We start from the raw sequence: 27,959 nt of genomic DNA on the forward strand, positions 1-27,959 counted from the left end.
GAAGTGGAAAGCGGTGGATCTAAACGAGCTCAAGCGCTTCCTGGGGCTCTTTCTTCTGACAGGAATCAACCAAAAGCCTGAGCTCGAAATGTACTGGTCCACTGATGAGTACATCGAGGCCGCTGTCTTCCGGAAAGTCATGCCAAGGAACAGGTTCCAGGCCATTTTGAGCAACCTCCACTTCGTGGACAACACCATCCCCCGCCCTGTACCAAAAAAGCCCGAAGACGCAGACAAACTCTGGAGAGTCCGCCCAGTGCTGCAGTCCTTGCTGGCCAATTTCCAGGAGATGTACCTGCCGAGCGTGGACATCAGTCTTGATGAGGGAATGCTGTTGTGGCGGGGACGCCACAGTTCAAGGTCTATGCCCCACAGAAGCCGGTCAAGTACGGCATCAGGTCGTACATTTTGTGTGATTCAGCAACAGGCTACCTCCACAACATGCTGCCATACTGTAAGCGGAAGCAGACACTACCTGCCATCATAACACAACTCTTAGGCAGTTTAGCCGGATGTGGATATAGGCTCTATATGGACAACCTGTACAACTCGGTGGGGACGGCCATTATGGTCCTGGACAAGAAAAATACATACGTCTGCGGGACCCTTCGTAAGAAGCGAGGACAGCCACCAGCCATCGCAGATGTTACCCCTGCAAAGCTGCCACTGGGGTCCACCATCTCTCGCCACTCCAGGGACGTGATGGTACTGGCATGGCGAGCCAAGAAAACAAAAATCGTCACGATGATCTCCACCTTGCACCCTGATGGCATGCTGCCCGTGTCCAGGAAGGAGAAACATCACAGGAAGACTGAGCTCGAAATGTCCTGGTCCACTGATGAGTAACAGCTGAAAGAAGTCCACGGGCTCATCAGACTGCAGAGCAGCAGCGGCGTTCTGAGGACCCGGAGTCCCAGCTGTGAAGGGGATGTCCTGTGAATTATAGAAATAGATCATTACCATAAAATACTTTTTTCTTTCACACACACACACACACACACACACACACACACACACTCACACACACACACACACACACACACACACACACACACACACACACGATAATAATTCTTACCTGCACGACCAGCTCCACCAACCGCTCCACCAACTGCTCCCTCCTCCACCTCCTCCTCACCACTAGCATGCGACCCTGTGTAACATAACATATACTTTTTTTTAGATATTATGTCCATCTTTAGCAAAGCATTTATCATCCACAGACCACATGCATATATACACTGAATAAATAAATATGAGAGAATACATTTACCATTACCCTGGTTTTAGCATTTTTTCATTCCTGTGCTATAATTGACAATTCACTCACCCCTAATACCACACACACACAGCTCTTTGAGCTTGTAGATCTGCTATTTTTACACAATAAAAAAAAATCAATAGAGCCTAAACATAATCATCTCATAAGATAGATGCATGCATATACACACACACACACACACACACACACACACACACACACACACACACACACACACACACACACACACACACACACACACACACACACACACACACACACACACACACACACACACCTGGTCGCGTATTACTTTCCCTGGTCGCATATTACTTTCCCACGATCTGGCACGATCAGGCTGTGGCCCGTCTTGAGTGACTGTATGTGGCTGTATGTGAGCAACGAACCACAGGTTGAGAACCGCAGCCACATACAGTCACTCAAAACGGGCCACAGCCTGTCGTCTATGTTGCCAGATCGTGGGAAAGTAATACGCAACCAGGTCTATGAAAACGAGCCCACAAGAAGCGAATAGCCGAGTATTAGGCCACATGGGCACTTCAAACATATCTAAAAAAAGGTGAAAATAGTCCATCTACAAGATCACAACCACAATTACCATAATTTCCAAGCAGATTTACAGAAAAACAAGTCCAGTGTGGCTTAGCAGACCTAGCCCTGAAACAGATACAAGCGTCATGTGAACCATGGCTTAGCAAACTGGCAACGCGGGCAACGACGATAGTTTACTTTTCTGCATTGAATCAACTAAACTCACGGTCAGATGAAGTAGTAACGAATACAACTCGATCAAATCAACTTGTAACACATAAAACGATAAAGAAAAGTATGCTTACCACTGGAAAAAAGACTGTTGCCCCGACTGAGAGCCGCCGCCGGCCGGTTCCCAAGCCGAGCCCTCGGCTCTTGGATAAACTTTTTGAAAATGCACAGAAAGAGGGCTTCGCGCATGCCCCTTTTGTAGGTTTCCGATCTCAGGACACCTGTTATTTTTCCACCGTGGCTTTGATCTGAGGTCACAATAACCTGGATCCAGATCCGAGTGCGAGCATTGACGTGCACACCCTCCCTTCCCCCATAGAGCGGCTGCTGCTATTCGGTGATTACAGGCAGTCAGAGTGCATGGATGCGCGTGCACATTACCAGCGTGGAATGTGATGTGCACACGCTTCCTTTTGTTGACTGCAGCGCAGCTGAGGGAGAGAGAGAGAGAGAGAGAGCGATCGCTCGGATTCAACTTTAGGTTTGCCTGATCACTGCTTTAGATGATGTTTTGTGTGATCACATGTTCAGATTTTTTTATTTTATTTACAAAACAACAATATTGGCGGCGCGATCAGTCAGTTTATCAAAGGGGTAACATGCTGTGTGTTTGTGTTATGATCTGTGGGGAAGGTTGCTGCTGCGGGTGCACGTTACGAGTGCGAGCATTGACGTGCACACCCTCCCTTCCCCCATAGAGCCAGCTGCTTGCTATTCAGTGATTACAGGCAGTCAGAGTGCATGGATGCGCGTGCACATTACCAGCGTGGAATGTGATGTGCACACGCTTCCACAACGAACCTGCCATGCGGCTTTGTTGATTACTGCAGCCCAGCTGAGGCAGAGAGAGAGAGAGAGTGATTACTGGGATTAAACTTTAGATTTGGGACCCCTGATCACTGCTTTAGATGATGTTTTGTGTGATCACATGTTCAGATTTTTTTTTTTTTTTACTTCTACGTCATTTTCATGTAAGAGATTAACCAACAAAGTGCCTGAGGGGTTAATCTAATGTAAACCATTAAAAAGACCTTGGCCCGTAGGACTACGGGCTTGGCACTTAACGGTTGGATTTAACGGCCCGTAGGACTACGGGCTTGGCAGTCAATGTGTTAACCTGAAGCCTTTGCGACCGCACTGACTTGTAACCAGGCCAGTTCATTAATGTCAGTCATATGGAACTCTTTCATGGTCAAATCATAAAGTACTGGGTGAGATGCAACAGCTACAACCAGTTGGTCCACTGAGAGCACCATGTTGCTTCCTGAGTCTTGGGACGGTCCGCCTTCGACTCACCCGATTGGACAGAGGGGGAAAATCAGCTCCTGCCTCCAGCAGTTTTATGCTTCTTCGTGTAGAGCGGATAAACGTAAGGTCTGCGCGACAAGCGGAAAAATCTGCTCTTGCGTGAATCCACGCATTTACATTGACAAAGCATTGGCAGATTCTGCCCCAGAGGTAAAATAAAAGTGCGGTGGGAGCGCGCCCTTAACAAATGTAGTTGCTTCCCTCAAACTGTCTTCCCTCATCAGCTTTTTTTCCACTGCTTTCACGCATGCAAAACATAGGACCCGATCACTCTCCGCCACATAATGTATCCAGTTCAGTTCCATGTTATAAACCAAGCCGGTTTTAAAGAACGCTTGAAGGAACAAACGGGCGCAGCCAACGTCAACAACTGCTCTCTACCAGATGTGAGATCTCAGCATACCGTAGGTTGAAGGCATAGACAGGATATATTGGTAAATGGCAAAAGTTGCGGTGATCTCGCCGTACGCCTATTATTTGGTCTTCGCGTTGATAAATGAGGACCAATGTGTTGGACCTGTTTTGAGGCAAAATCTTCAAGACAGTGCAGTAGTTATGGGGTAAGTACACATTTTAAATGATATAAGACGCAAAAAAGGGCCCCTAGTGGTGAAACCTTTATTTTAAAAAAAGGATATCAGAAGTGGTCTCCACCTTTACAAACAAAAAACAAAAACAAAACGTTATTAAAATAAATATTAGATGTAGAATCTGAACAAAAAAAAAATCCTGGAAAAAGGTGAACACATTTATTATTACCTATGAGCTGCAAGCAATGCAGACAAGACAAGCTTTTAATATTCCTTCATGGTGAATGTATGCACTCAAAATCCTTTTTTTCACTACAGCTTTTACACATACTGTAATGTTAAAGGGCTTTTCGTTTGTATGAGTCTTCATGTGTGGTTTTAAATTACCCATGACTATAACATTTGCTAAAACACTGTACAAGTGAAGGGCTTATCCCTATGAATCCTCATGTTCTTTAAATTAACCTTTTCACTTCAGCCTTTGCCACAAACTGTGCACGCAAAGGGCTTTTCACCTTGAGTGAGTCCTCATGTGTGATTCTAAATTAACCTTTTGACCGTAGGCTTTGCAACAAACTGTACAAGCAAAAGGCCTTTCCCCTGTATGTGTCCTCATGTGTGTTTTCAAATGACTCATGCGGTTGCAGCCTTTACCACAAACTGTGCAAGCAAAGGGCTTTTCACCTGAGTGAGTCCTCATGTGTGAGTCTAAATTAACCTTTTGACTGTAGGCTTTGCAACAAACTGTACAAGCAAAGGGCCTTTCCCCTGTATGCGTCCTCATGTGTATTTTTAGTTCACCCGTTTGACTACAACCTTTGCCACAAACTGTACAAGCAAAGGGCTTTTCCCCTGTATGTGTCCTCATGTGCACTTTTAGTTCATCCCTTCGACTACAGCCTTTACCACAAACTGTACACGTAAAGGGCTTTTCGCCTGTATGAGTCCTTGTGTGTGTATCGAGATGTGCCTTTTTACTACAGGCTTTGCCACAAACTGTACAAGCAAAAGGCTTTTCCCCAGTGTGAATCCCCATGTGCGTTTTTAGTTCATCCTTCTCACCGCAGCCTTTTCCACAAACCCCGCAAGTAAAGGGTTTTTCTCCTGTGTGGGTCTTCATGTGTCTTTTTAAATGACTTGTGTGACTATAACCTTTACCACAAACCGTACAAGCAAAGGGCCTTTGGCCTGTATGAGTCCGCATGTGTATTTTTAGATTGCTTGTTGTAACACAGCCTTTGCCACAAACTGTACACGTAAAGGGTTTTTCACCTGTATGAGTCCTCATGTGTATTTTTAGTACTCCCTTGTGACTACACGCTTTGCCACACACTGTACAAGCAAAAGGCTTTTCGCCCGTATGAGTCCTCATGTGGGTTTCTAGGTGTGCCCTTTTACTACAGCCTTTGCCACAAACCTCACAAGTAAAGGGTTTTTCGACTTCGTGAGTCCTCATGTGTATCTTTAAATTACCATTTAGACCGCAGTCTTTGCCACAAAGTGTACAAGTAAAAGGTTTTCCGCCTGTCTCCCAGTCATCACTGTTCTCAGTGTCAGATTCAGAACAGTTTGAAGACAGGAGCTGGTCCTCACTAGTTGGTTGTGACGGTATCCAGTACTCTGTATAAGCTTGTGTTTTCATGTATTCAGCTGAGGTGCTGGCTACAGGCTCTGTCTCTCTGTTTTCATCATCATCTTCCCTTTTCACTGCTAGTAACGTCCAATCAGCCTCCTCTGGTCTTTGAAGAAGCTCCTCCTGTTCCTCTTTGATCTGTGGAGGCTCTGGTTCCTCCTGGAGCAGACTGGGGATCCTCTCCTGCCGTTCAAGGGAAACCTCTTCTTTACACACAGTGATGTGCAGGAAGTCTAGACAAAAGAAACATTTGAGAAAACCATTAGGTTGAACTTCTAATTTTTCTATCAAGTGTCTCCACTGTTTTATAGCTGTGGTAGTTGGAAGAACATCCAGTGGAAAAAATACATTTGTTCAAATGTACCAATACACGATGGTGGGAATTGTCTGAGTTTTGTCATTTCATTCATGCAATATTTGAATCTTAGTGTAAAACTGTCTATTCATAATACATGATCATCACTTTATTTACTTGAAGAGGTGGTGCCATGGTTTTGCACTTTTTCTGTTTTTCATGTGTCTATGAGGGTTGATAGAACTTCATCAAGCCCCCTGGTGGTGTTTTATGTCTTCTCTGACTATTTTGAGTTTCTACCTGGAGGCTGAAACCTTGAGGGTCAAACGTGCCAATAGAAAAACAGCGCTTTAGGGACATAGTAAAAACATACCCTCCCTCATAACACAACAGGTGTGGGCATGAGGAGGAGGAGGGACTAGGAGTGGTGCTAAGGTGGTGGAGGAGGTGCTAAGGTGAGAACCAGGTATACTTAATGAACTGGAGGCGTGTCCACATAAAAACATAATTTTAACAATTTCTGTACACTTTTTTGAAAATAAATCTTCTTCCTAGTATAACCATAATACCTGATGATTATGTTTTTTTTGGGGGGGGGGGGGATCACTGAAAATCACGGCACCCCGCTTTAACTTCCTTACAACTTGATTGGATCCTCAAATCATCACTTAATGGTCATCCCATTGCTGAACAATTTACAGGAGAGCTGAACATTATTTCACAGGTATTATTCACCAATGTTAAAATAAAGATAAGATAAGATTTTTTATTGATCAGAGTTTGGCGTTGTCAGTGGTCTGATACAATTGTTAATTATCAAATTAGATTATTATTCATTGAACTCTGCAATCTACAAGCTCACAACGGGTCGTATCTTGACGTGAAGTGAACTTATAGATCTGCTATTTTCACTACTATTTTCACTACTTCAGTGCGACATGATAAAGTAGTGCATTCATTTATGAAATTCGGATACAAGGTTTCTGCCTGACTAATCTGGGAACCCATCGCCAAATAAAAAAGGAAAAACAGCGCCCTCTGCTGTTTTTTACTCTTTCACTTAGCTCTGGGGGGAGCTCGATGGAGCACCCGTGCGCAGGGAAACCGGGGTTTTGGTCTGCCTTCAGCCTTTCACTTACGGTGGTGCGACTATGTTTTCATTCCCACTAACAATATTTATACACGGAACACTAACACCACTTCTCCCAGAGAGCATGGATGGTTTTGGTTATAAGCCCACTTGTTTCTATGACGAAAGAGGAAGTTTTGTTTTGTTTATTTGTATTTATTTATTTGCTTTCTTTTTGTTTAAATGTTATCAACTTCAATACAAAAGTATTTTAGTATATTAGTTCTTAAAATGTATTTGGAAACTTTACATTTTTTGACAATATTTCGGTCATAACATCGGTAATCGGCGGTCTAGGACTGTCCAAAATCGGTATCAGCATTGGACTCAAAACTCTGGCATCGGTCGGGCTCTACAATACACAATGTGAAATGTGAAAGGTTAATTTAGAGCAATGTCTTTTTTTAACCAATTTAGACCGGGAAAGAATCTGTGTCATTTTTAGATTTCTTTGGGCTATTCAAAAATAGCAGATATACAAGATCATAGCGCGGCACCAAGTTTTTGAAACATCGTGTTTTTTTTTGCAAATCTTTGAATATGTATTTTTTTAAGCAAACATGTTTAACTCTGTTACAACTTCTGGGGGTCCCTGGAAGAAAATATTTTGAAATGGGGGTCCACGGCCAAATACGTATCATTTTGGATGGTCCTTGACATGTTTTTAGGATTTAGAATATATTTGTAGAATCCCCCAGAAGCAAAGATTTGAGTTAAAAATGTTCGCTTAAAAATGTATATATATTCAAAGATTTGCACAAAACTTCCAAGATTTGTGAGATGCTTTCCCGGCTTTAATGGGTTAATGACTAGATGTCTTCATGTTTCTTCAACCACTGAAGTGCATCATCATCCTTGTTTAAATCAGGGTGTCAGATGAAGAAAAGGTTGATAAGGTGATGGTCCTACAACAGGAAATACTAAAATAAAGACCATGAAACTTACTGTCGTCTAGGTGGTCTTCAGGTTCCTGTTTAATAGAAACAGTGCCGGTGTCCAGGCGGTCTTCAGGTTCCTGCTTAACAGAAACACTCCTGGACGGTTCCGGAGAACTCATCATGAACTGCAGGCTGGACTCCACAGGCTGGTCTGGAATGAAGGAACAGAATAGGCTCTATGCACAGCAGCCATATTATCACTTCCTTCACAGGTGTTACCGATGATACTAATGAAGGCTCTGTTCCATTTAGTGTAGCACAGTGGTTTCCACGACCCCCATAACTCTGAGAGTGTACAAATGGAACCAAATGGACCCGTACAAATGGAACCAAATGGACCCTTACGGGTCCATTTGGTTCCATTTGTACACTCTCAGAGTCACACACCTATAAGGGGCCATTTGGAATCCCATGAGGGTCCCTGGACCCCAACTTTAGACCCACTGGTGTAGCAGAGTGTTTCCAGTGAGCCAACATGTGACCTGGCAACCCTGACGTAGCCCTGACGGTAAGCGTATTGCGTCACTTCCTGTATTGTCTGAGCTAGCGAGACGTGTATCGTTTAGCTGCGCAAGACGTTAACGTTGATATTATTGTATTGTTGTGATTTGAACACACACTGCCACTGCTAACTACTACCCTATCTCTCTACTGTGTGACGACTTTATCGCTGCTTGGGCTGATTGTCTAGCTAAAGGACTAACTTTGCCGTTGGTCGTTGGCTTTACAATTAGCCTAGCTTTAGCTTAGCGGCTACCCTGGCCTGCTGGGCGATGGCTTCTCACTCCTCCCCCCCCCGGTTCCCTTCTCGCTCTCATCCTCGCTCCTGTGCTGAATGTCACATGCATAGTTACAGCTCCGACGACTTTATTGAATGTGCGGATGTATGTAACAAGTGCTGTGTGCTTGCAGCGCTGGAGAGGAGGCTCTGGCGGCTAGAGGAAACTATAGCTAGCGGTGCTCACATTAGCCTAGCCTCTGCTCCCGTGCAACAGGGAACAGGGGGACATTACCAGTCACGGTCACCGATCGTGACTGATCACAGTCCCCACACGCACCCCACGACCCAAGACGGCTGGGTGACTGCTCCTGGTCGTAAGCGTAGTAGGCCTAATAAACAAAAGCACACGGGACACCAACCACTTCACGTTTCAAACAGATTTTCCCCACTCGCTGCTACACCCGTTGAGTTTAGCAATGAGACGTTAGCCCCACTCGGTGACACGCCCCCTCCATATGTCACTGAGAAAACAACTCTGGTTATTGGTAGTTCTATAATGAGAAACGTGAAGTTAGTGACACCAGGGCCCATAGTCAAATGCATCCCCGGGGCCAGAGCGGGCGACATCGAATCAGATTTAAAAATGCTGGCTACAAGTAAACACAAACGTTATGATACAATAGTAATCCACTGCGGTGGCAATGACACACGACTTAAGAGATCAGAGATCACAAAGATAAATATTGAGTCTGTGTGCACATACGCAAAGACAATGTCGGACTCCGTAGTTTTCTCTGGTCCCCTGCCAAATATGATTGGCGATGAGATGTACAGCCGTATGTCTTCATTTAACCGCTGGTTATCAAGGTGGTGTCCAGATAATAATGTGGGCTTTATAAACCATTGGCAAACTTTCGAGGGGAAAACTGGTCTGATGGGGAGAGACTGCATACATCCAACCTGGGATGGTGCGGCGCTCATCTCTAGAAATATAGACGAATTTATCGACAAACTATGACCACCCAGAGTTGGGACCAGGAAGCAGAGTTGCAGTCCTACACGCTTCTCTGTGCTTCCACCAGAGCAGCCACCTACCCTACAAATCAGAACAATTGAAACTACTCGACCCCCTAGGCATGTGAAACCAAGGGCTCGAGGAGTTGTGCATAAAAACTTGGCACAGATCAAAATTAATGCAGTAGTGCCACAAAATAAAATTATTAAATGTGGACTCCTGAACATTAGATCCCTACGCTATAAAGGTGTATTGGTAAATGAAATCATATCAGACAACCATCTTGATCTACTTTGTCTTACTGAAACATGGCTGGGTGAGCAAGAATACGTCTGTCTAAATACAGCCACCCCACCAAGTCACATAAATGCTCATATTCCCCGAGACACCGGCCAGATTGGAGGTGGCGTTGCAGCCATATTCAACTCAAGCTTAATAATCAGCCCCAGACCCAGGCTGACTTACAAAACGTTTGAAAGTCTGGTTCTCACTCTTTCGCACCCAAGCTGGAAATCATTACAGCCTTTATTGTTTGTTACAGTGTACCGCCCTCCTGGGGCCTACAATGAATTTCTATCTGAATTCTCAGAGTTTCTATCACGCCTAGTCCTAGACTCCGATAGAATCATTTTGGCTGCCGACATGAATATCCACGTGGATGTTGCAACCGATAGCCTCAGTAAAGCGTTTATTACATTAACTGAGTCAATTGGTTTCTCTCAGTGTGTAGATAAACCTACTCACAAGTTCAACCATACCCTCGACCTTGTTTTGGTCTATGGTATTGAAATTGAACATCTCATAGTCTTCCCATATAATGAGAACCTCTCCGACCACTATTTAATAACTTTTGATTTTACATTAATTGATTACTCACCATTGGACAAAAATGTATTTGGTAGAAATATATCTGATAGTGCTGTGGGCAAATTTAAGGAAGCAATACCATCAGCCATCAACTCAGTATATTCCAATACAATTGAAGGTCTTTATACTTATAGCCCCTCTCAGGTCGATCACCTTGTTGATAATGTCATAGGCTCCCTTCAGACAACGCTTGACTCTGTTGCTCCTTTAAGAAAGAGGGTAATAAAGCAACAGAGGCTAGCCCCATGGTATAACTCTGGAACTAAAAATCTCAAGCGAACGTCACGTAAGCTTGAAAGGATATGGCGTTCAACCAAACAGAAAGAATCCTGTATAGCCTGGCAGAACAGCCTTAAAATATATAGGAAGGCTCTCTGCAATGCCAGAGCCACCTATTATTCCTCTCTAATAGAGGAAAACAAAAACAACCATAGGTTCCCTTTTGACACTCTAGCCAAACTGACAAAAAGTCATGACTCTACTGATCCGCGTATTCCTATATCCCTTAACAGCAATGATTTCATGATTTTTTTCAATGGTAAAATCAATACTATCAGAGATAGTATTGATAACCTACTACTCTCAGCCCCTACCGGACCGCCCTCCGACGTAATATCCTCAGAAGTGACTGTACGACACAGTGTATATTTGGACAGTTTCTCCCCGGTCGAGCTCTCCGAATTCACTTTAATGATCACATCTTCCAAACCAACGACCTGTCTCTTGGATCCAGTCCCAACTAGATTGCTTAAAGAGGCCCTGACCCCGGTTGGTGCACCCCTACTCGATATGATCAATATGTCTCTGGTGACGGGCTACGTACCACGGTCCTTTAAGGTAGCTGTCATCAAACCCCTCCTCAAGAAGCCTACTCTCGACTCAGGCATTTTGGCTAACTATAGACCTATATCGAACCTCCCATTTCTCTCTAAAATCCTTGAGAAAGCAGTCGCCAAGCAGTTATGTGACTTTTTACATAACAATAAGCTATTTGAAGCTTTTCAGTCAGGATTCAGAGCACACCATAGCACTGAGACGGCATTGGTGAAGGTCACAAATGACCTCCTGATTGCATCCGATAATAACCTTCTCTCTGTACTGGTTCTGTTGGACCTCAGTGCTGCATTTGATACTATTGATCACCATATTTTGTTGCAGAGACTTGAGCATCTGGTTGGCATTAAGGGTGCTGCATTGAACTGGTTTGAGTCCTATCTGTCTGACAGATTTCAATTTGTAAACGTTAACGATACACCGTCACTACGCGAAAAGGTTAAATACGGAGTCCCGCAAGGCTCTGTACTTGGACCAATACTATTCACTCTATATATGCTTCCTTTAGGTGAGATAATTAGGAAACACTCTATAAATTTCCATTGCTATGCAGATGATACACAATTATATCTATCAATGAAGCCAGATGAAACAGATCAACTGGCTAAACTTCAAGCATGTCTTAAAGACATCAAGAGTTGGATGACCCGTAATTACCTACTCCTCAACTCGGACAAAACTGAAGTTATTGTACTTGGCCCTAAGCACCTCAGAGATAAATTAGCCGATGAGAATTTTACCCTAGATGGTATTACCTTGACCTCCAGGGCCACTGTAAAGAATCTGGGAGTCACGTTTGACCAAGACATGTCCTTTCAGTCCCACATAAAACAAATTTCAAGAAATGCCTTTTTTCACCTGCGTAATATTGCAAAAGTTAGGCACATTCTGTCCCAAAGTGATGCAGAAAAACGTGTCCACGCATGTGTTACTTCTAGGCTGGACTATTGCAACGCTTTACTATCAGGCTGCCCAAGTAAGTCCCTAAATAGCCTGCAGCTTGTCCAGAATGCCGCTGCGCGCATACTGACAGGAACCAGAAGAAGAGATCATATCACTCCTTCATTGGCCTCTTTGCACTGGCTCCCGGTTAAATACAGAATAGAGTTTAAAGTTCTCCTCCTCACATACAAGGCTCTCAATGGACAGGCACCAGTATATCTCAAAGAACTCATCGAGCCCCATAAACCAGCCAGAACACCACTGCGTTCACAGTATAAAAAAATGCTTAAGGCTCCAGTAAACCCCCAAAAAACTAGAACAGGAGGCAGAGCATTTAAGTTTCAAGCACCTCAGCTGTGGAACCTTCTCCCAGTCTCAGTCCGTGAAGCAGACACACTCTGTATATTTAAAACTAGACTTAAAACCTTTCTCTATGATAAAGCCTATAGCCGAAGTGTATAGACTCAGTCTCCCTATAGTCATCCTCTCTCCCCCACCTCCCCCTTTCTCCTCTCTCCCCTCGTCCTCTCTCTTCTCGTCCTCCCTTTGGTTGTGTGGGTTTGTGTCCCATTGGTACAATCGTAATTAACCCTGGATTCACGCTCTAGTAAGGCCTGCCACTAATTCTACAACCGGGGACTCGTTCCCCGGAGTTTCTTCTACCTCCCACGTCGCAGGTCCATGGACTATTACTATGGACCCCCAGCTGCGGCTCAAGACTGTGACTGCGGACCGGGCCTGGGCCTCTCCATGGAGTCTATGGACTGTTACTACGGACCCCCAGCTGCGGCTCAAGGCTGTGACTGCGGACCGGACCGGGCCTCTCCATGGAGCACGACCCTGGACACGACCGTGGATTTCTACTACACTACACTATACCACTACACTATACTGTATATTATATTATCTTAAACATTTTTATATTATTCCATTATATACTGCATACACATTATTGCTGTACTATATTATACTATCATATGCTAGTATCTTACACTATTATATTTGCTATTATTGTTATTGTTACTACTTGCACTGTATCTCTTTCTGTCTCTCCTCTGTCTCTCCCTCTCTCTCTCTCTTCTTTCCCCCGACACGGTCGAGGCAGAAGGCCCCCACCCTAGAGCCTAGGGTCTGCCTGACGTTTCTTCCTGTTGAATTAAGAGGGAGTTTTTCGTTGCCACTGTCGCAAAATTGCTTGCTCAGGGTGGGATGTTGGGTCTCTTCTCTACATGTAAAGTGTCTTGAGACACTTTACATGTTGTGATTTGACACTTTAATAAAATTGAATTGAATTGAATTGAACATGCACAATATCAGCACCCTGACTCTGTTTGACCAGAATGGAACAGAGCCTTCATTAGTATCATTAGTAACACCTGTGCATTTCTTCATAATATGGCTGCTGTGAATAGAGCCTATAAGGACTTTGATGGGACATGGGTTGTAGATGAAGGTTGAATATTACAATTGAGGGAACAGAGGGTGTACAGAAGTGTTTTTCAAAGACAGGACAGTGATCCAAAATACATCCCCATGCTTAAAGCAATATTGTATTTGTTGTGAAGTCATTTCTGCTAGTATACTGTAGGTGTTTAAACTTTTAAGAGATAGCGGTTAGAAGTGAGTTTATGGGTACGTTCACCATTTACCGTGACATGTTGTGTTGCCTTGATCATTTTTGTGCAACTATTATTATCAGGCTATTTGGATTTTAAATAGAGCAACATTACAAAACCTAAATTTCATTAAAAAAAATATCATATTTAAAGTTCCTGCACAGCTCCTTGCAATAAACACAACACACACACACAGACTCACACAAGGCCTTTTGCCTGAAATATGCTTCGTAGTACCACGGTGTATTGCGGCTAACAGAGCTACAAGCTCATAATGTGTCGCATCCACACCACTTGTTGTCTTGTATGTCGCCTATGCTAGCCGCGCGACACCATCGCGCTACCAAGTATAAACCACGCTTGAGCTGGCTGCCCATTGGCGTGGCAGACTTCCCTTGCAACATTGTGCAAAATGAATTGATTTACTGTGTAGCGGTTTGCTGGGGTAACTGCCGGGGTGCCAGTCAGAGTCCCAGTCTGACAAAAAGGGTTAAATAATAATACCACCAATAACCGTACAAGGGATTGACAAAATATTATTTTGTATTACCATATATTTATCAACCCCTGAAACAAACAATAAACAGATCATACCATAGAAAATCATAAAGAAAATACACACAGACAGTAACTGGTTTGCCAACAGTGTATTAACTTCTTTCCCCACAACCCCCCAGTCAGTGTTCAACACAATATCACAGATCCACAAGGTAATGAATGTTCAGATACAGATCGAGCGAATGTTCAATAATGCAGCCCTTCAAACTAATCAAAACAAAACGATCAAACGAAAAGTTCATTAAAGGTCCACCTCCGCAATAAAAGAAACAAGTCAGTCAAACGTCACTGTCAGTCACTCACGGTCAGGGGGATGCTGTGAATCTCCTTACAGAGCGGTGATATAGGTCGGTTCCCTCATCACCTAAATGTCTCGGGGAGAATTCACTTTAGCGTTGACGGCGGGGCGTCATAAACCGGCGTTACCTCCCGTAACGAGGACTGGAGCAGAGGACACCACAGCAGCAGCGCTTCGACGGGTATAGCGCAGCGTGGGCTACAAACAAACGGATTGACTGTTTCGCGGGCCAGAGGTAGGCTACTACTGCGAGAGGATCTCAGGGAACGACACCACCCGTGTTTGACAGGAGCCGGCTCGTAGAGCGCTTGCTCTTCCCTTTGTTTCATTTATAGTTTCCTGGAGAGGCGTGGGAACGGGTGACGTAGGGAGCAGCATTAAAGGCGCAGATCGCCACAACTGGAACTACGAGTCGTGAAGCTGGTGTTCCATAACGCACAGATTACGCCTTATTTGGTGTCAGCCCTGGTACAATTCGCTGGCAAGGTGTGTGCCAGTCACTTTGACGTCTGTCTTTGGTACCGTTGGCACTGGCAAATCTTGCCTGTAAATCTCTGGAAAAAAAGCCTATGGTTCCTCAGTGAAGCAAGCTGACACCAAATAATGCTGCCACATCGCGTACCGGAAATCTAGCTTTCACTTGTCCTATTGCATGGCCTTTATCCTGAAGGGACAAACGTGGCATCTTTCCATGGGGGCAGTGTTGCTGCTTGGAGCATACGCAAACTCAGCTAAGTCGCAGGAACCATTCTCAGGTGCCAGTCACACACCTGTGACTGGCACACTGTGACTGGCACACACCTGCCAGCAGGTCGCTCAAAACGTGAGCGATTACAAACAGACGCATATTGGGGGATTTTGGCAAATATTTGCTACCTACACGTTTAGCTGTGTTGCTCATTCCACGATTGCGCAATCCTTGTTGTAAAGGTGACTAATCAACGATAAACATGATATAAAATACAATGCCAATTGGTATTATTGGAGAAATAATCGACCGAAGTTATAGGCCGTGAGCCAGGGGGATTGGACGGAATAATGCTCATAGTGATTTTGGTGAAGGTATAGTTAGAAAATATGTGATAGCATTAGACAAGCTTTATGGATACATTTTATTTTATAATACTACCCGGAAAGGATGGGTCAATATGAAAAAATAATACTTAACCCCCACAAAAAGTTTTTACCAGCTTGCAAAGCTGGTCTAGGAAGAGACAGACCAACTTTCAACACATTACAGATTTGCATTCGACACATTTCATTTGCATTCGACACATTTGCGTGATTGGCTGTCCTTTAAAGGGGCTACACCATGAATTTAAAAAAAATATATTATATATAAATATTGCCCCTAATACGTTTTAAACAGGTTGTAAGCCTAAAAAACATCCAGATATTTTTTCTCACAATCTGACTGTCTGTCATTCCAAGCTTTTTCAGCTGCAATACCAAAACGTCCTATTGGGCAGGGGGGAGCTACTGAGCAATTCTGTCTGGCCATCATCAATGCAAAATCAGGGCAAGTGACATCACTTGCCCTGCCATTCTGAAATGGCCTGTTCAGACACGCCCATTCAGGAAATCCATGAAATGAGCATGAATGACTGAATGTTAAAAAAAAATATTTTTTTGGGTACAAGAGACACTGGGGAGCCCAAAAAATACTAAAAACCAAAAAAAAAATGAAATTCATGGTGTAGCCCCTTTAAGCCAATGGGGATACTTTCCCCTTTCCCATACTCTGAACGGGCCCCACGGGCCCCCCCCCCCCTGCAGCAAGCCTTAGGGCCATTAGCTGTGCAAACAAAAGACCTGCTTGAATGGAATGTTAAGGAGGTCTCTCTCTCTCTCTCTCTCCCTCTCTCTCTCTCTCTCTCCCTCCCTCTCCCTCTCCCTCTCCCTCTCTCTCTCTCTCTCTCTCTCCCCCCCCCCCCCCCCCCATTGGAATGGCTGAGATTTTATTTTAAAGACAACTTTTACATTTTGTGCTGCAGATTGGGGCAGAAAAAGCCTCCCGCAAGCTGGTATATTATGACTTTGTCATTTCTTGTTTCCAAATAAAATCTAAGAACATACTAAAAATCTAGGAAAATCTATGTTCCGGAAAGGCGTAATTTTCAAGATGGTGTCCAAGATGGCTACCAGCAGGTTAAAATGGCTATAGAGCACCGAAGTCTGACGTGATTTACATTTACAGGCAGGTGAGCCAGTAGGATACAACAGCAGTGGCAACACAGAAATGTGTGTGGGGAAGAATCAATTGGCATAACGACTAAATTGTAGAGAAAAAGGGGGTAAAAAAATATTGGCTACTCTAAATTCTAGTAAAAAAATGATTAATACTAATACTTTCCAACTCAATCAAGGTGATTTCGTTGTCTAAACCTAGGTTTTAGGGCTCAAGGAATATGGCTGAATCAGTGAAATTACCATCAGTTCATAATTTATTGCCAAATAGGCTCTATGCACAGCAGCCATATTATCACTTCTACCCAGGTGTTACCCAATGGTACTAATGAAGGCTCTGTTCCATTTAGGCCTTGGCTACACGTACATGGATCTTTTACTAAACGGATATTTTAGTCCTCCGTTTTTAAAAAGAATCCCTGGCCACATGACAAAGATAAACAAAAATCCCTGTCCACACGTAGACGCAGAAACGCATCGATCAGCTGCAAGTTTCAATTTTATATCAGATTTTATATTTACATTTATTTTATAATTATATAAATGAGGGGCCAAATACAAATACATTTGTAATCACATGTTAAGGCCCAATACTGCAATAGCTGCATTATTTTAATAGCATACGTGAACGTAAACGAAAACAACATTATTAGGGCACAGCTGCAGCGCAAACAGTAGCCATTCACATGACTACTGTGTCATGACGCTGTTTATTTTTGGTATACAACATTTCTAGGGGTATTAAGGGGTGCTGAATCCAAATCTGCTGTATACCCAGCGCAAAAATGTCAATTAAGGCCTCAAAATTGAGAAATTCAACATGGCCGCCAGCGCCAGGACCTCTTTCCAAAAAAACAGGTGCTAAACCCACATTCTTTATTCTACTGACATGAAACTTTGCACAGAACATCTGCACTTATGGGGGAAGAAAGTAGGAATATAGCTGGGGTGCAACCATGAGAGTAACAGGGTGTTTTTGACTGTCTAACTGTAATCTTTGTATAGGCGAGGATACAAAAATGACATTTCTTCAGTGTTTGCAGGAATACTACAGCAATTTGGTAATAACTGTACAGTGTTGGACACCAACATTGGAATCCCCCAAGTCTTAGCTTTCTTCAGGTACCAATTTTATGCCAGTAGCCCTTATAAGTCTGGATATATAAGCATTTTAGTGTAAGCATGCTGTTTTAGGAGAATTTTTAAAAGATAAATGGTGGGGCTTATAGTAGGGTCCGAAAGTGAGGTTCTGTGACCATCCTTTGGCAAGTACGTTTTGACGATTGATTTGACCTCTATGGACCCTTTAGAAAAGATTTAGCCCCCAGGTCCCTCCCAAAAATCCCGGCATTTTTTGCTAGACAGCCAAATTCAAAATGGCGCCCGGCGCCATCTCTAAAAATTAACTTTTGATCTGAATGACCTAGAATCATGTATGAAGGCACTTTTCCATACAAGTCAACCATGAGGATTCCAATTCTGACACAATTTTAATTGTAAGACCTCGTTTTGACTCCGAAATTCAAGATGGCCGACATCCAGTAGAGTAAAAACTTATACCCAGGGGGGCATTTGCCCTGCCATAAAAGGTTGGCCACAAGAAATAATATCTATGACCCAGTAGGATCACAACCTATATGGACAACCCGGTCACCTTGCTGCTGGAAATCCAATATGGCCGCCTCAATATTATCAGAAAATAGCTTTTGCAATAACTTTTGAACCAGATGGGCTAGAAATAAAAACTTGGTGTCTATTTCATGGTTTCAGAGCATGAGAAACTCAATGGAATACTTATCTTTATGATTGGGTGTGTCTGGACCTTTCATTTGCATATTTCCAAGATGGACGCCATGTGAAAATGAGTTTTACTATGACTTTTACAGTGACAGCTGACTGTTATGGCAAAAAGTCTGCTTTTTAAGTAATATGAACACATTTGGTCAGTTTGAGCTTTAATTTATATGTCAGAGTCGTGTAATCCGGGATGCAGAGATGGTAGTCAAGGCAGCAGTGGAGACTAGCCCATTTACAGTGAGCACATCATCCATGATCAACATATCTACAGGACAGTGTGCTGATTCCACAGTCAAGGACGACTTGATGAGTGTGAAAGAACTGGGTCTGAAGGCACTGCGTGAGTCACTGTCCAGTGAACAGAAGAAGACAAGCATAATGAAGCTTAACACTTTCTACACTCAAAACACAAAATCTAAGGGGAAAACCTCAGCACCTGCAAGAGCAATGAAATTACTGCCCTCCTGTGCATGACCCAAATCATAGCCAGTGGTGGAGAACTCAACCTTGTTGACTTTATAGGCAACCACGAGTGCAGTGACTTCCCCCCTTCCCTCTTCCAGGAAGATGGCAGGATGAGAACAGGTACCAAGGCAAGCCTTGTTAAGGTCCTGAAAGAGGAGACCAAAGTTGCATGCATCCCTGACCTGCCTACAGAAGACATAAAAACAGCAGTAGTTATTGATGCCATGTATGCCATGCGCCATTGGTCGTTCCTGAAAGGTGAAGCATTTGGAACAATCGCTGAACGATACCAACGTCTGCTGTTGAATGATGTGCCTGCTGGCACAGAGATCATTCACTTCTGTTTTGACCGGTACAGTGGACCTAGTCTTAAGACAGCTGAGCAAGAACACAGATACTGTATGCTTGACCAAAACCTACCAAAGAATATGAAGTCAGTATGCATTACACAGCTCCAGATCCTCAGGAGTTTTTTGCTGTGTCAGCTAACAAGGCAAACCTATTGAGTTTCCTCTGTGACGAATGGTGTGAAAATGTGAAACTTAAGTCGGCCCTTGGTCCAACACATCTTTACCTGGGTGGGGGGTTTAAAGAAGAGACAAGGAGTGTGGTGATCAAGGAGGGGTCTATTGAAGATGTCCCTGCACTAGAATCCACACAACAGGAGGCTGATACAAGAATAATACTCCACACCCTGTACAGTGTCCAGAATGACAAAGTTGACAGAGTTGTCATCCATGCCAATGACACAGACATCATCATCATGTGCCTTTACTATGCAGCAACCCATCTCAGATGCCTTCCAGAGCTGTGGGTGAGAACAGAGCAAAATTCATACCTTCCTATCCATCAAATGGTATCAGCACTGGGGCTCGCACAGTGTCGTGCCCTGCCCTTTATCCATAGTTTAAGTGGCAGAGATACTGTAGCACCAGCTATCCCTTCTTCACTGGGAAGAAGGCATGGTTCAAGGCCATCATGCGTCTGGATCTCTGCACTTGAGGAGTTTGGTGAAAACTCTTATGATTCCCTCTCAGATGACGTCCATCAATCAGGCACGAGACCTCACAATTGCTGTATATACATCCAAAGCGGACCACCAGGAGTTGACCTGAGTAAGCTTAGAGTGTACAAGTTCCTCAATAATAGATCCACCCTCTTAAAGCTGCTGCCCCCGACAGAGAATGCCTTTGACCTGCACCTGAGAAGAGCTGTTCTAGCAACCATAATAGATAAATGTGCACATATCGCCAAGCCGGATATTCCTTCTTTCACAGAGTATGGATGGTCTCTCAGTGCTAGCAATGCAGTCCCCCTTGCATCTACCGAGCCAGCCTGGCCTGTGTCAATGAACAAGGCAATATCATGCAGCTGTATCAAAGGCTGCCAGAAAAACTGTTCCCGTGCAAAGAAGGCAATTCCATGCTACTTAGGATGCCGTTGCCAGGGACTGGAGACACGATGCAGCAGGATCAGTGCAACACATGACAACAGTGACAGTGAATAGCATTGTACCATAGTATCATTGGCTTTAGAAGCAGGCAAGACAGCACCATAGAGGTCAAAATGAACCTTTTGTAGGCAACCTCAACTCCGCCTTTACTCTATTTGTCACTAAGTAGTCTATCTTTTGTTATGTTACTTGAATGCATACCACTATGTTAATTTGTATAGCCCTAAAGTTGAAGTTTTTGGCAAGTCTTGGAGTGTGCATGTGTCTGTTTATATTGTATTTAGTTTATTAAAATGATACATAAGATACATTGTGGGCTTTTTCTCCGATTTTTCTCTGCAATCATCCCCACAACTATAGATCTATAAATCAATAAATCTGAGGGAAAATGTAATACCATACATTATTTATGACTGCAGCCATATTGACAACATATAAATTAAAGCTCAAACTGACCAAATGTGTTCATATTGCTTAAAAAGCAGACTTTTTGCCATAACAGTCAGCTGTCACTGTAAAAGTCATAGTAAAACTCATTTTCGCGTGGCGTCCATCTTGGAAATATGCAAATGAAAGGTCCAGACACACCCAATCATAAAGATAAGTATTCCATTGAGTTTCTCATGCTCTGAAACCATGAAATAGACACCAAGTTTTTATTTCTAGCCCATCTGGTTCAAAAGTTATTGCCAAAGCTATTTTCTGATAATATTGAGGCGGCCATATTGGATTTCCAGCAGCAAGGTGACCGTGTCCATATAGGTTGTGATCCTACTGGGTCATAGATATTATTTCTGGTGGCCAACCTTTTATGGCAGGGCAAATGCAGCATACCCCCCTTTGCCCCCTGGGTATAAGTTTTTACTCTACTGGATGTCGGCCATCTTGAATTTCGGAGTCAAAACGAGGTCTTACAATTAAAATTGTGTCAGAATTGAAATCCTCATGGTTGACTTGTATGGAAAAGTGCCTTCATACATGATTCTAGGTCATTCAGATCAAAAGTTAATTTTTAGAGATGGCGCCGGGCGCCATTTTGAATTTGGCTGTCTAGCAAAAAATGCCGGGATTTTTGGGAGGGACCTGGGGGCTAAATCTTTTCTAAAGGGTCCATAGAGGTCAAATCAATCGTCAAAACGTACTTGCCAAAGGATGGTCACAGAACCTCACTTTCGGACCCTACTATAAGCCCCACCATTTATCTTTTGAAAATTCTCCTAAAACAGCATCAGTGATGTTGCTAGGTTTTCAATGCAATGGGTCCTGGGATGCAAGGGTGGTCTTTTAGATGGGTCCCAGGGACATTTTATGGGTCCCACAAAAATGCACAGCGTTTAACTCGTGTTTCATCTTATATGGTTATATTCATGTAGAACATGTATCTGAAAGAAAAGTACACAATTCCAAATCCGACAACTAGTACTTGATTTTTTTTTTTACATTAACCACTTGAATCCTAGTATCCCTTTTCTGAGGAGAACTTTAGCCAAAAATAGCAGATCTACAAGCTCACACTTGTGAGCTTCTAGATCTGCTATTTTTGGAGTTATAGGTGTGTAAAGGGAAAAAAGAGCAGCAAAAGTTTATCTGAAACACAATTTTATACAATATAGAGGGGGTCCTTGGCCTGAAAACACTGAAGACCCCTGCTCTACAGGGAATTATTTGATATCTGGCTGCACGGAAAGACACAAGAATCACAGCTGCCATTAATTAGTGCTGTTCAGTGTTGATTGCCTAGTGGTCAAATTGGGGTCAACGAGCCATCGTTAACTTGCTTTGAAGTTGGGCTGTAAGTTGCGCAGCACTTTCACTCTCTCCCTCTAGCAGCAGCTCGCACTGCCCTGAGACAGAGAGAGAATACTTCTCCATACGGCGGTGTTTTACCGAGATTTTTCTTGTTTTCTGCACTATGCCTTGTAATCCGCGGACGGCTTTGAAATCCACGGATGGCCTTCAAATCCGCGGTAATTTCCGCTAAATTGTAGTGCGTCCCATGGACGCAACGAGGGTGCCGTGAATGCGTCCTTTTTCAATATGGTGCGTCAGAGACGCAGGACGCAGGCCTATGAGCATCTCTGCAGCATGCTTACACTAAAATGCGTATATATCCAGACTTATAAGGGCTACTGGCATAAACTTGGTACCTGAAGAAAGCTAAGACTTGGGGGATTCCAATGTTGGTGTCCAACACTGTACAGTTATTACCAAATTGCTGTAGTATTCCTGCAAACACTGAAGAAATGTCATTTTTGTATCCTCGCCTATACAAAGATTACAGTTAGACAGTCAAAAACACCCTGTTACTCTCATGGTTGCACCCCAGCTATATTCCTACTTTCTTCCCCCATAAGTGCAGATGTTCTGTGCAAAGTTTCATGTCAGTAGAATAAAGAATGTGGGTTTAGCACCTCTTTTTTTGGAAAGAGGTCCTGGCGCTGGCGGCCATGTTGAATTTCTCAATTTTGAGGCCTTAATTGACATTTTTGCGCTGGGTATACAGCAGATTTGGATTCAGCACCCCTTAATACCCCTAGAAATGTTGTATACCAAAAATAAACACGAAATGCCTTCGGGGTTATGCTTCTCTGAAAATTGACCCTGTCTAATAGTGGTGTTCGTTTTTTTTTTATATTGCCAACTCTCACATGTACATAAACGTTCAGATTTCAAATATAAAGTGCTTACCCCTGAGCCACGGATGTTACAAGGCAATCCGGACCGTGATAAGTACCCGTATCTCCCGTATTGTTCAATAAAAAGCATTTTAATCCCATCGCCGGCCATTTTCTTTTCTTTTTTTTTTGGTAATGTATCAGAGTGCAATACACCTCCCAACCATTGGTGTCGCATGGTTGAAAGCGTCGGAGAAAATGGCCGGCGATCGGATTAAAATGCTTTTTATTGAACAATACGGGAGATACGGGTACTTATCGCGGTCCGGATCGCCTTGTAACGTCCGTGGCTCGGGGGTAAGCACTTTATATTTGAAATCTGAACGTTTATGTACATGTGAGAGTTGGCAATGTAAAAACATCGAACACCACTATAAAGCAGGGACTCTCGGCACCATGACTGTCATGGTATGACAGTCATGTTTCAGGGCTGAGTTTTACTTCATCGATTCATCCCATGGGCGGTCGTCCCAGAACTCCCCGCCCCACGCACCTTTTGAGCGAGCCACCGGCGGCCGCTCCATGATCGCTGGATTTTGACCCGGGGCGATTGTGTTTTAGGACGACAGACCCCACATTCAATCTGTGTGCGCGCCGTGTGTTCTACTTGGCGCAGAGAAAGAGGGTTTTCGTCACACAGTGAATGAGCTGCTTTTCCCACCACTGTCTTATTATTAATTATGACATTATTTTGCCATAAATGAGCGTGCCTTGTTTCATAGACTGTAAGTGTTGCTCTTTCTCTCTCTCTTCATTTATTATTATAATGACCATGAGCGGTCCGGTGTTTATGTATTATTATTAGGGCCGGGACTTTATCGCGTTAATTTCGATCAATTAATTACAAAAAAATTATCGCGTTAAAAAAATTAACACATTTTAATCGCGCCTATTTTTTCACCGCGGAACGTCTCTCACTGGACGAGTTTCACACGGACCTATTATCCTATTAGCTGGTATTATCGGTCCGCCTGAGAAGCTGTCTGAGAAGTGAGAACGACGTGGTTCTCACAACAACAGAGCAGCCACTGAATGAAGACGTGCCGCATAGCCTGCTTGATAATGTTGGCTGGGCAAATCAGAATCTGTAATGGATGCCGCCCCCCACGCGCGCATTTGTCCCGTTTGGGGGGGGGGGGGGGGGGGGGGGGGGGGGTTGCACGATGCGGTCACATTCGCGCGATTTTTTAAAATAATTAATTAAACGACTATAAAACAACTAACAACAACACACTCTACCAGCCTCCAATGGTGGAAAATAGCAGATCTACAAGCTCACAATGCCTTGTGCTTGTAGATCTGCTATTTTCACATGGTTACTGTATGTTTTATAATATTAATCGAAATCTACAAAGTAACTTGTAACTAAAGTTTTAAAATAACTTTAAGTTTAAAAGTAAAATATTTGCCTCTGAGATATAGTGGAGTTACTGGAGTAGAAGTAAAAGTATTAAAAAATTGGAAATAGGCGTATTCGAGAGTCAAGTGCAAATACCTCAAAATTGTACTTAAGTACAGTTCTTGAGTACATGTACTTAAAGACGTTTACCAAAATCCATTTGAAAACAATTTTTTTCATTGATCTCAGGTCAAATATTGATGTGCGATTAAAATGCGATTAATTTAGATTAATTAATTACAAAGCCTCTAATTAATTAGATTTTTTTTTTTAATCGAGTCCCAGCCCTAATTATTATATTATTTATTATTATAATGACCATGTGCGAATGCGCGATGACGTCATCGTTTCTCAAAATCTCCGGATTACATGTCCACACAGATCCACTGAAACGCATGTTTTGGAAAACCTTCACTTATTTATCCGTTTACAAAAATATCCGTTTTAGCGGCCAAAAACACCGTTTGCGTGTGGCTGAAAGGAGCAAATGCACACAAAAATGTGCGTTTAGAAAAAGATCCATGCACGTGTAGCCATGGCCTTAGTGTAGCACAGTGGTTTCCACGGCCCCCATAATTCTGAGAGTGACACACCTGAAAGGGGCCATTTGGAAGCCCATGAGGGTCCCTGGACCCCAACTGTAGACCCATTGGTGTAGCAGAGTGTTTCCAGTGAGCCAACATGCACAATATCAGCACCCTGACTCTGTTTGATCAGAAAGGAACAGAGCCTTCATTAGTATCATTGGTAACACCTGTGAATGTCTTCATAATATGGCTGCTGTGAATAGAGCCTATTCAAGATGGTGTCCATCCCATGGTGATGTTCCATTGTACTAAATGATGTCAAAACTGCAAATCAACTTTTTTCAATGGAAAATTACATCACATAAAAATTGTCACATTCATTCCATTTCTTATTTCTTCTGCAAGTCAATCTTATGTGCTAAAGGTCAGGTCAAGGTCTATCTCGCATCTTCTCATCCAAGCAGGCATCCAAGCAGGCAGCAGATATGGTCACTGGTTGAAATGACATGTACTAAGTATTCACCTAACCATTTATATGCAGCTGGTTGTTGTAACATACAGTATAGAGCATAGCAGTGGTGGCCATTTTCTGGCTCTACTCCAAAATAGTCAATGCATTTTTCCCATTGACATTTCCAAAAATATTTATATCAATTAATTTAAGCCTAGAATCAAGCCATCCAAGGTCCTGGTGAATCATGACCATAAAACTTTGAAGAAAAAAAAATGTTTCTGTGTTTTTTATTTTGTTTATATTATATACTATATTTAATAAATACCCTATGTTTTGCAGTTTTCAAAACGTTTTTTTCACAGAATCAAACGTTTTATGGTCATGATTCACCAGGACTCTGGATGGCTTGATTCTAGGCTTAAAATAATTGATATAAAAACTTTTGGAAATGTCAATGGGGAAAAATGCATTGACTATTTTGGTGTGGAACCAGAAAATGGCCGCCACTGCTATGCCCTATAATGGCAGTTATGCTGGAACCAGCCGGTACAGTTCTATAATTGAATTGTGCAGTCCTGTGCAAAGTAAACTCAAATATTCGTATGGCGCAAAGGCAAGATCAGAGCAGTAAAAACGTTACTTGCAGGAAACGATCCTTATGTGCTGGGTGAGGTGGGTGCCACAAGTTAAAGGAGGAGTTCACACAAAAAATGATTTATTTTCTATCAATTGCACACCCCATGAAGCCTTGAATACATGGATTTATTTTGTTTTTTGTTGCATTCCTAAGCCAATAATTGAATGCCCGGGTGCATTTCCGGTAGGAGACACAAAGAATCTACTTTGTGTCTCCTACCGAATACATTAGCCGGTAGGAGACAGGAATCAAATTATTAGCTTAGGAATGCGACAAAAACACAAATAAATCCATGGATTCAAACGCTCAGCCCCCCTGGCTATTAAGTACTTCCCGCGCGCCTGCTCTGTCAGCTAGGGGGTCCCTGGCCTGAAAACGTTGAAGACCCCTGGTGTAACCTCGCATCACCAGTCTTTCCACCTCGGAGGAAAGCCTGGTCTGCGTTCCAGAAGACAACATATGATCCGGTCTAGACCACGCCTACTGAAAAAAAGAAAGAAAAAAGAATCCTCTTTCCGGTTCTGCCTATCCGGTTTTGCGGTTTAAATGGAATAGAATTTCCCCGTGGGATAATACCGACGCTAAATAGTCTCCGGATAGTGCACGCACATTTACATTTAAAAAATAAGCTAAACAATGCCGTATCAAGGATTTTATTAGCACGGACCTATTTTGGGGTGAGACGTCTTTCCGGTTCTGCCTATCCGGCCACTTTTTCTTTTTTTCACACCGGATCATATACCCGAAAATGGAATGCTGCCCAGGCTACCCCTGGTGTAGGGCACAGAGTAAGAAGTGCATCGCTGAGCTCCTGTAACTGCTCTGGCGAGGATGGTTTGCTGATGAGATGTTCAAGCTACAGATGTCGACTTGGAGGACACTATAGTCACTAATATGTTGTGCCTGTAATACATTTCTAGAAATGCTAATTTGAACGTTTCTGAACAAAAGATATGGTCTGAACTGTATCTCAACCAGGGTCAATAATAAGAGAGAGACATTTGTTTGAAGTAGAACGTTTTCAGCCTGGCTGGCTGGCGTTCTCTCTCTCTCTCTCTCTCTCTCTCTCTCTCTCTCTCTCTCTCTCTCTCTCTCTCTCTCTCTCTCTAACCCCCCTCCCTCTCTCCCTCCTCTCTCTCCCCTCTCTTTCTCTCTCTCTAACCCCCCCACCCTCTCTCTCTCCCCAACGCCTCTCTCTCTCTCTCTCTCTCTCTCTCTCTCTCTCTCTCTCTCTCTCTCTCTCTCTCTCTCTCTCTCTCTCTCTCTCTCTCTCTCTCTCTCTCTCTCTCTCTCTCTCTCTCTCTCTCTTTCGCTCACTCGCACGCAGCCACACACACACACACACACACACACACACACACACACACACACACACACACACACACACACACACACACACACATTTGTCATCCTAGCATTAGCAGCTATGCTAGCACACTATGCTGCTAAGTGAAGCCCCGTGTTGTTACCTGTACTAATATAAAGTGTTTTACCTTCAAGCCACAGAGTTGTATAATATGTCTGAGTCCATAGAGTTATAAAAGATATGTTTAAATCCCGTCTGGATGCTTTGTTGTTCCACCATGACGAACCTGCTGCAGTGTTGCCAGATACTGGCAGTGTTGCCAGATACTGGG

General features: G+C 43.3%; 1 protein-coding gene across 1 annotated transcript; it reads right to left on the reverse strand.

The window, feature by feature from the left end:
• Positions 1 to 871: 871 nt before the first annotated feature.
• On the reverse strand, positions 872 to 27,898 carry LOC311050668 (uncharacterized protein; the record flags this gene model as incomplete). The annotated part of the gene is made up of 5 exons (XM_084064754.1): positions 27,816 to 27,898; positions 7,885 to 8,028; positions 5,425 to 5,748; positions 1,079 to 1,153; positions 872 to 933 (listed from the first exon to the last, which is right to left on the reverse strand). The coding sequence occupies exons 2-5, from the start codon at positions 7,997 to 7,999 to the stop codon at positions 872 to 874; spliced, it is 576 nt and encodes a 191-aa protein (XP_083920880.1). The 5' UTR covers positions 8,000 to 8,028; positions 27,816 to 27,898.
• Positions 27,899 to 27,959: the final 61 nt, after the last annotated feature.

The sequence above is a fragment of the Gymnoscopelus microlampas genome (genome assembly GCF_963454915.1).
Source record: "Gymnoscopelus microlampas genome assembly, chromosome: 8".
In the NCBI taxonomy this organism is placed as follows: Eukaryota; Metazoa; Chordata; class Actinopteri; order Myctophiformes; family Myctophidae; genus Gymnoscopelus; species Gymnoscopelus microlampas.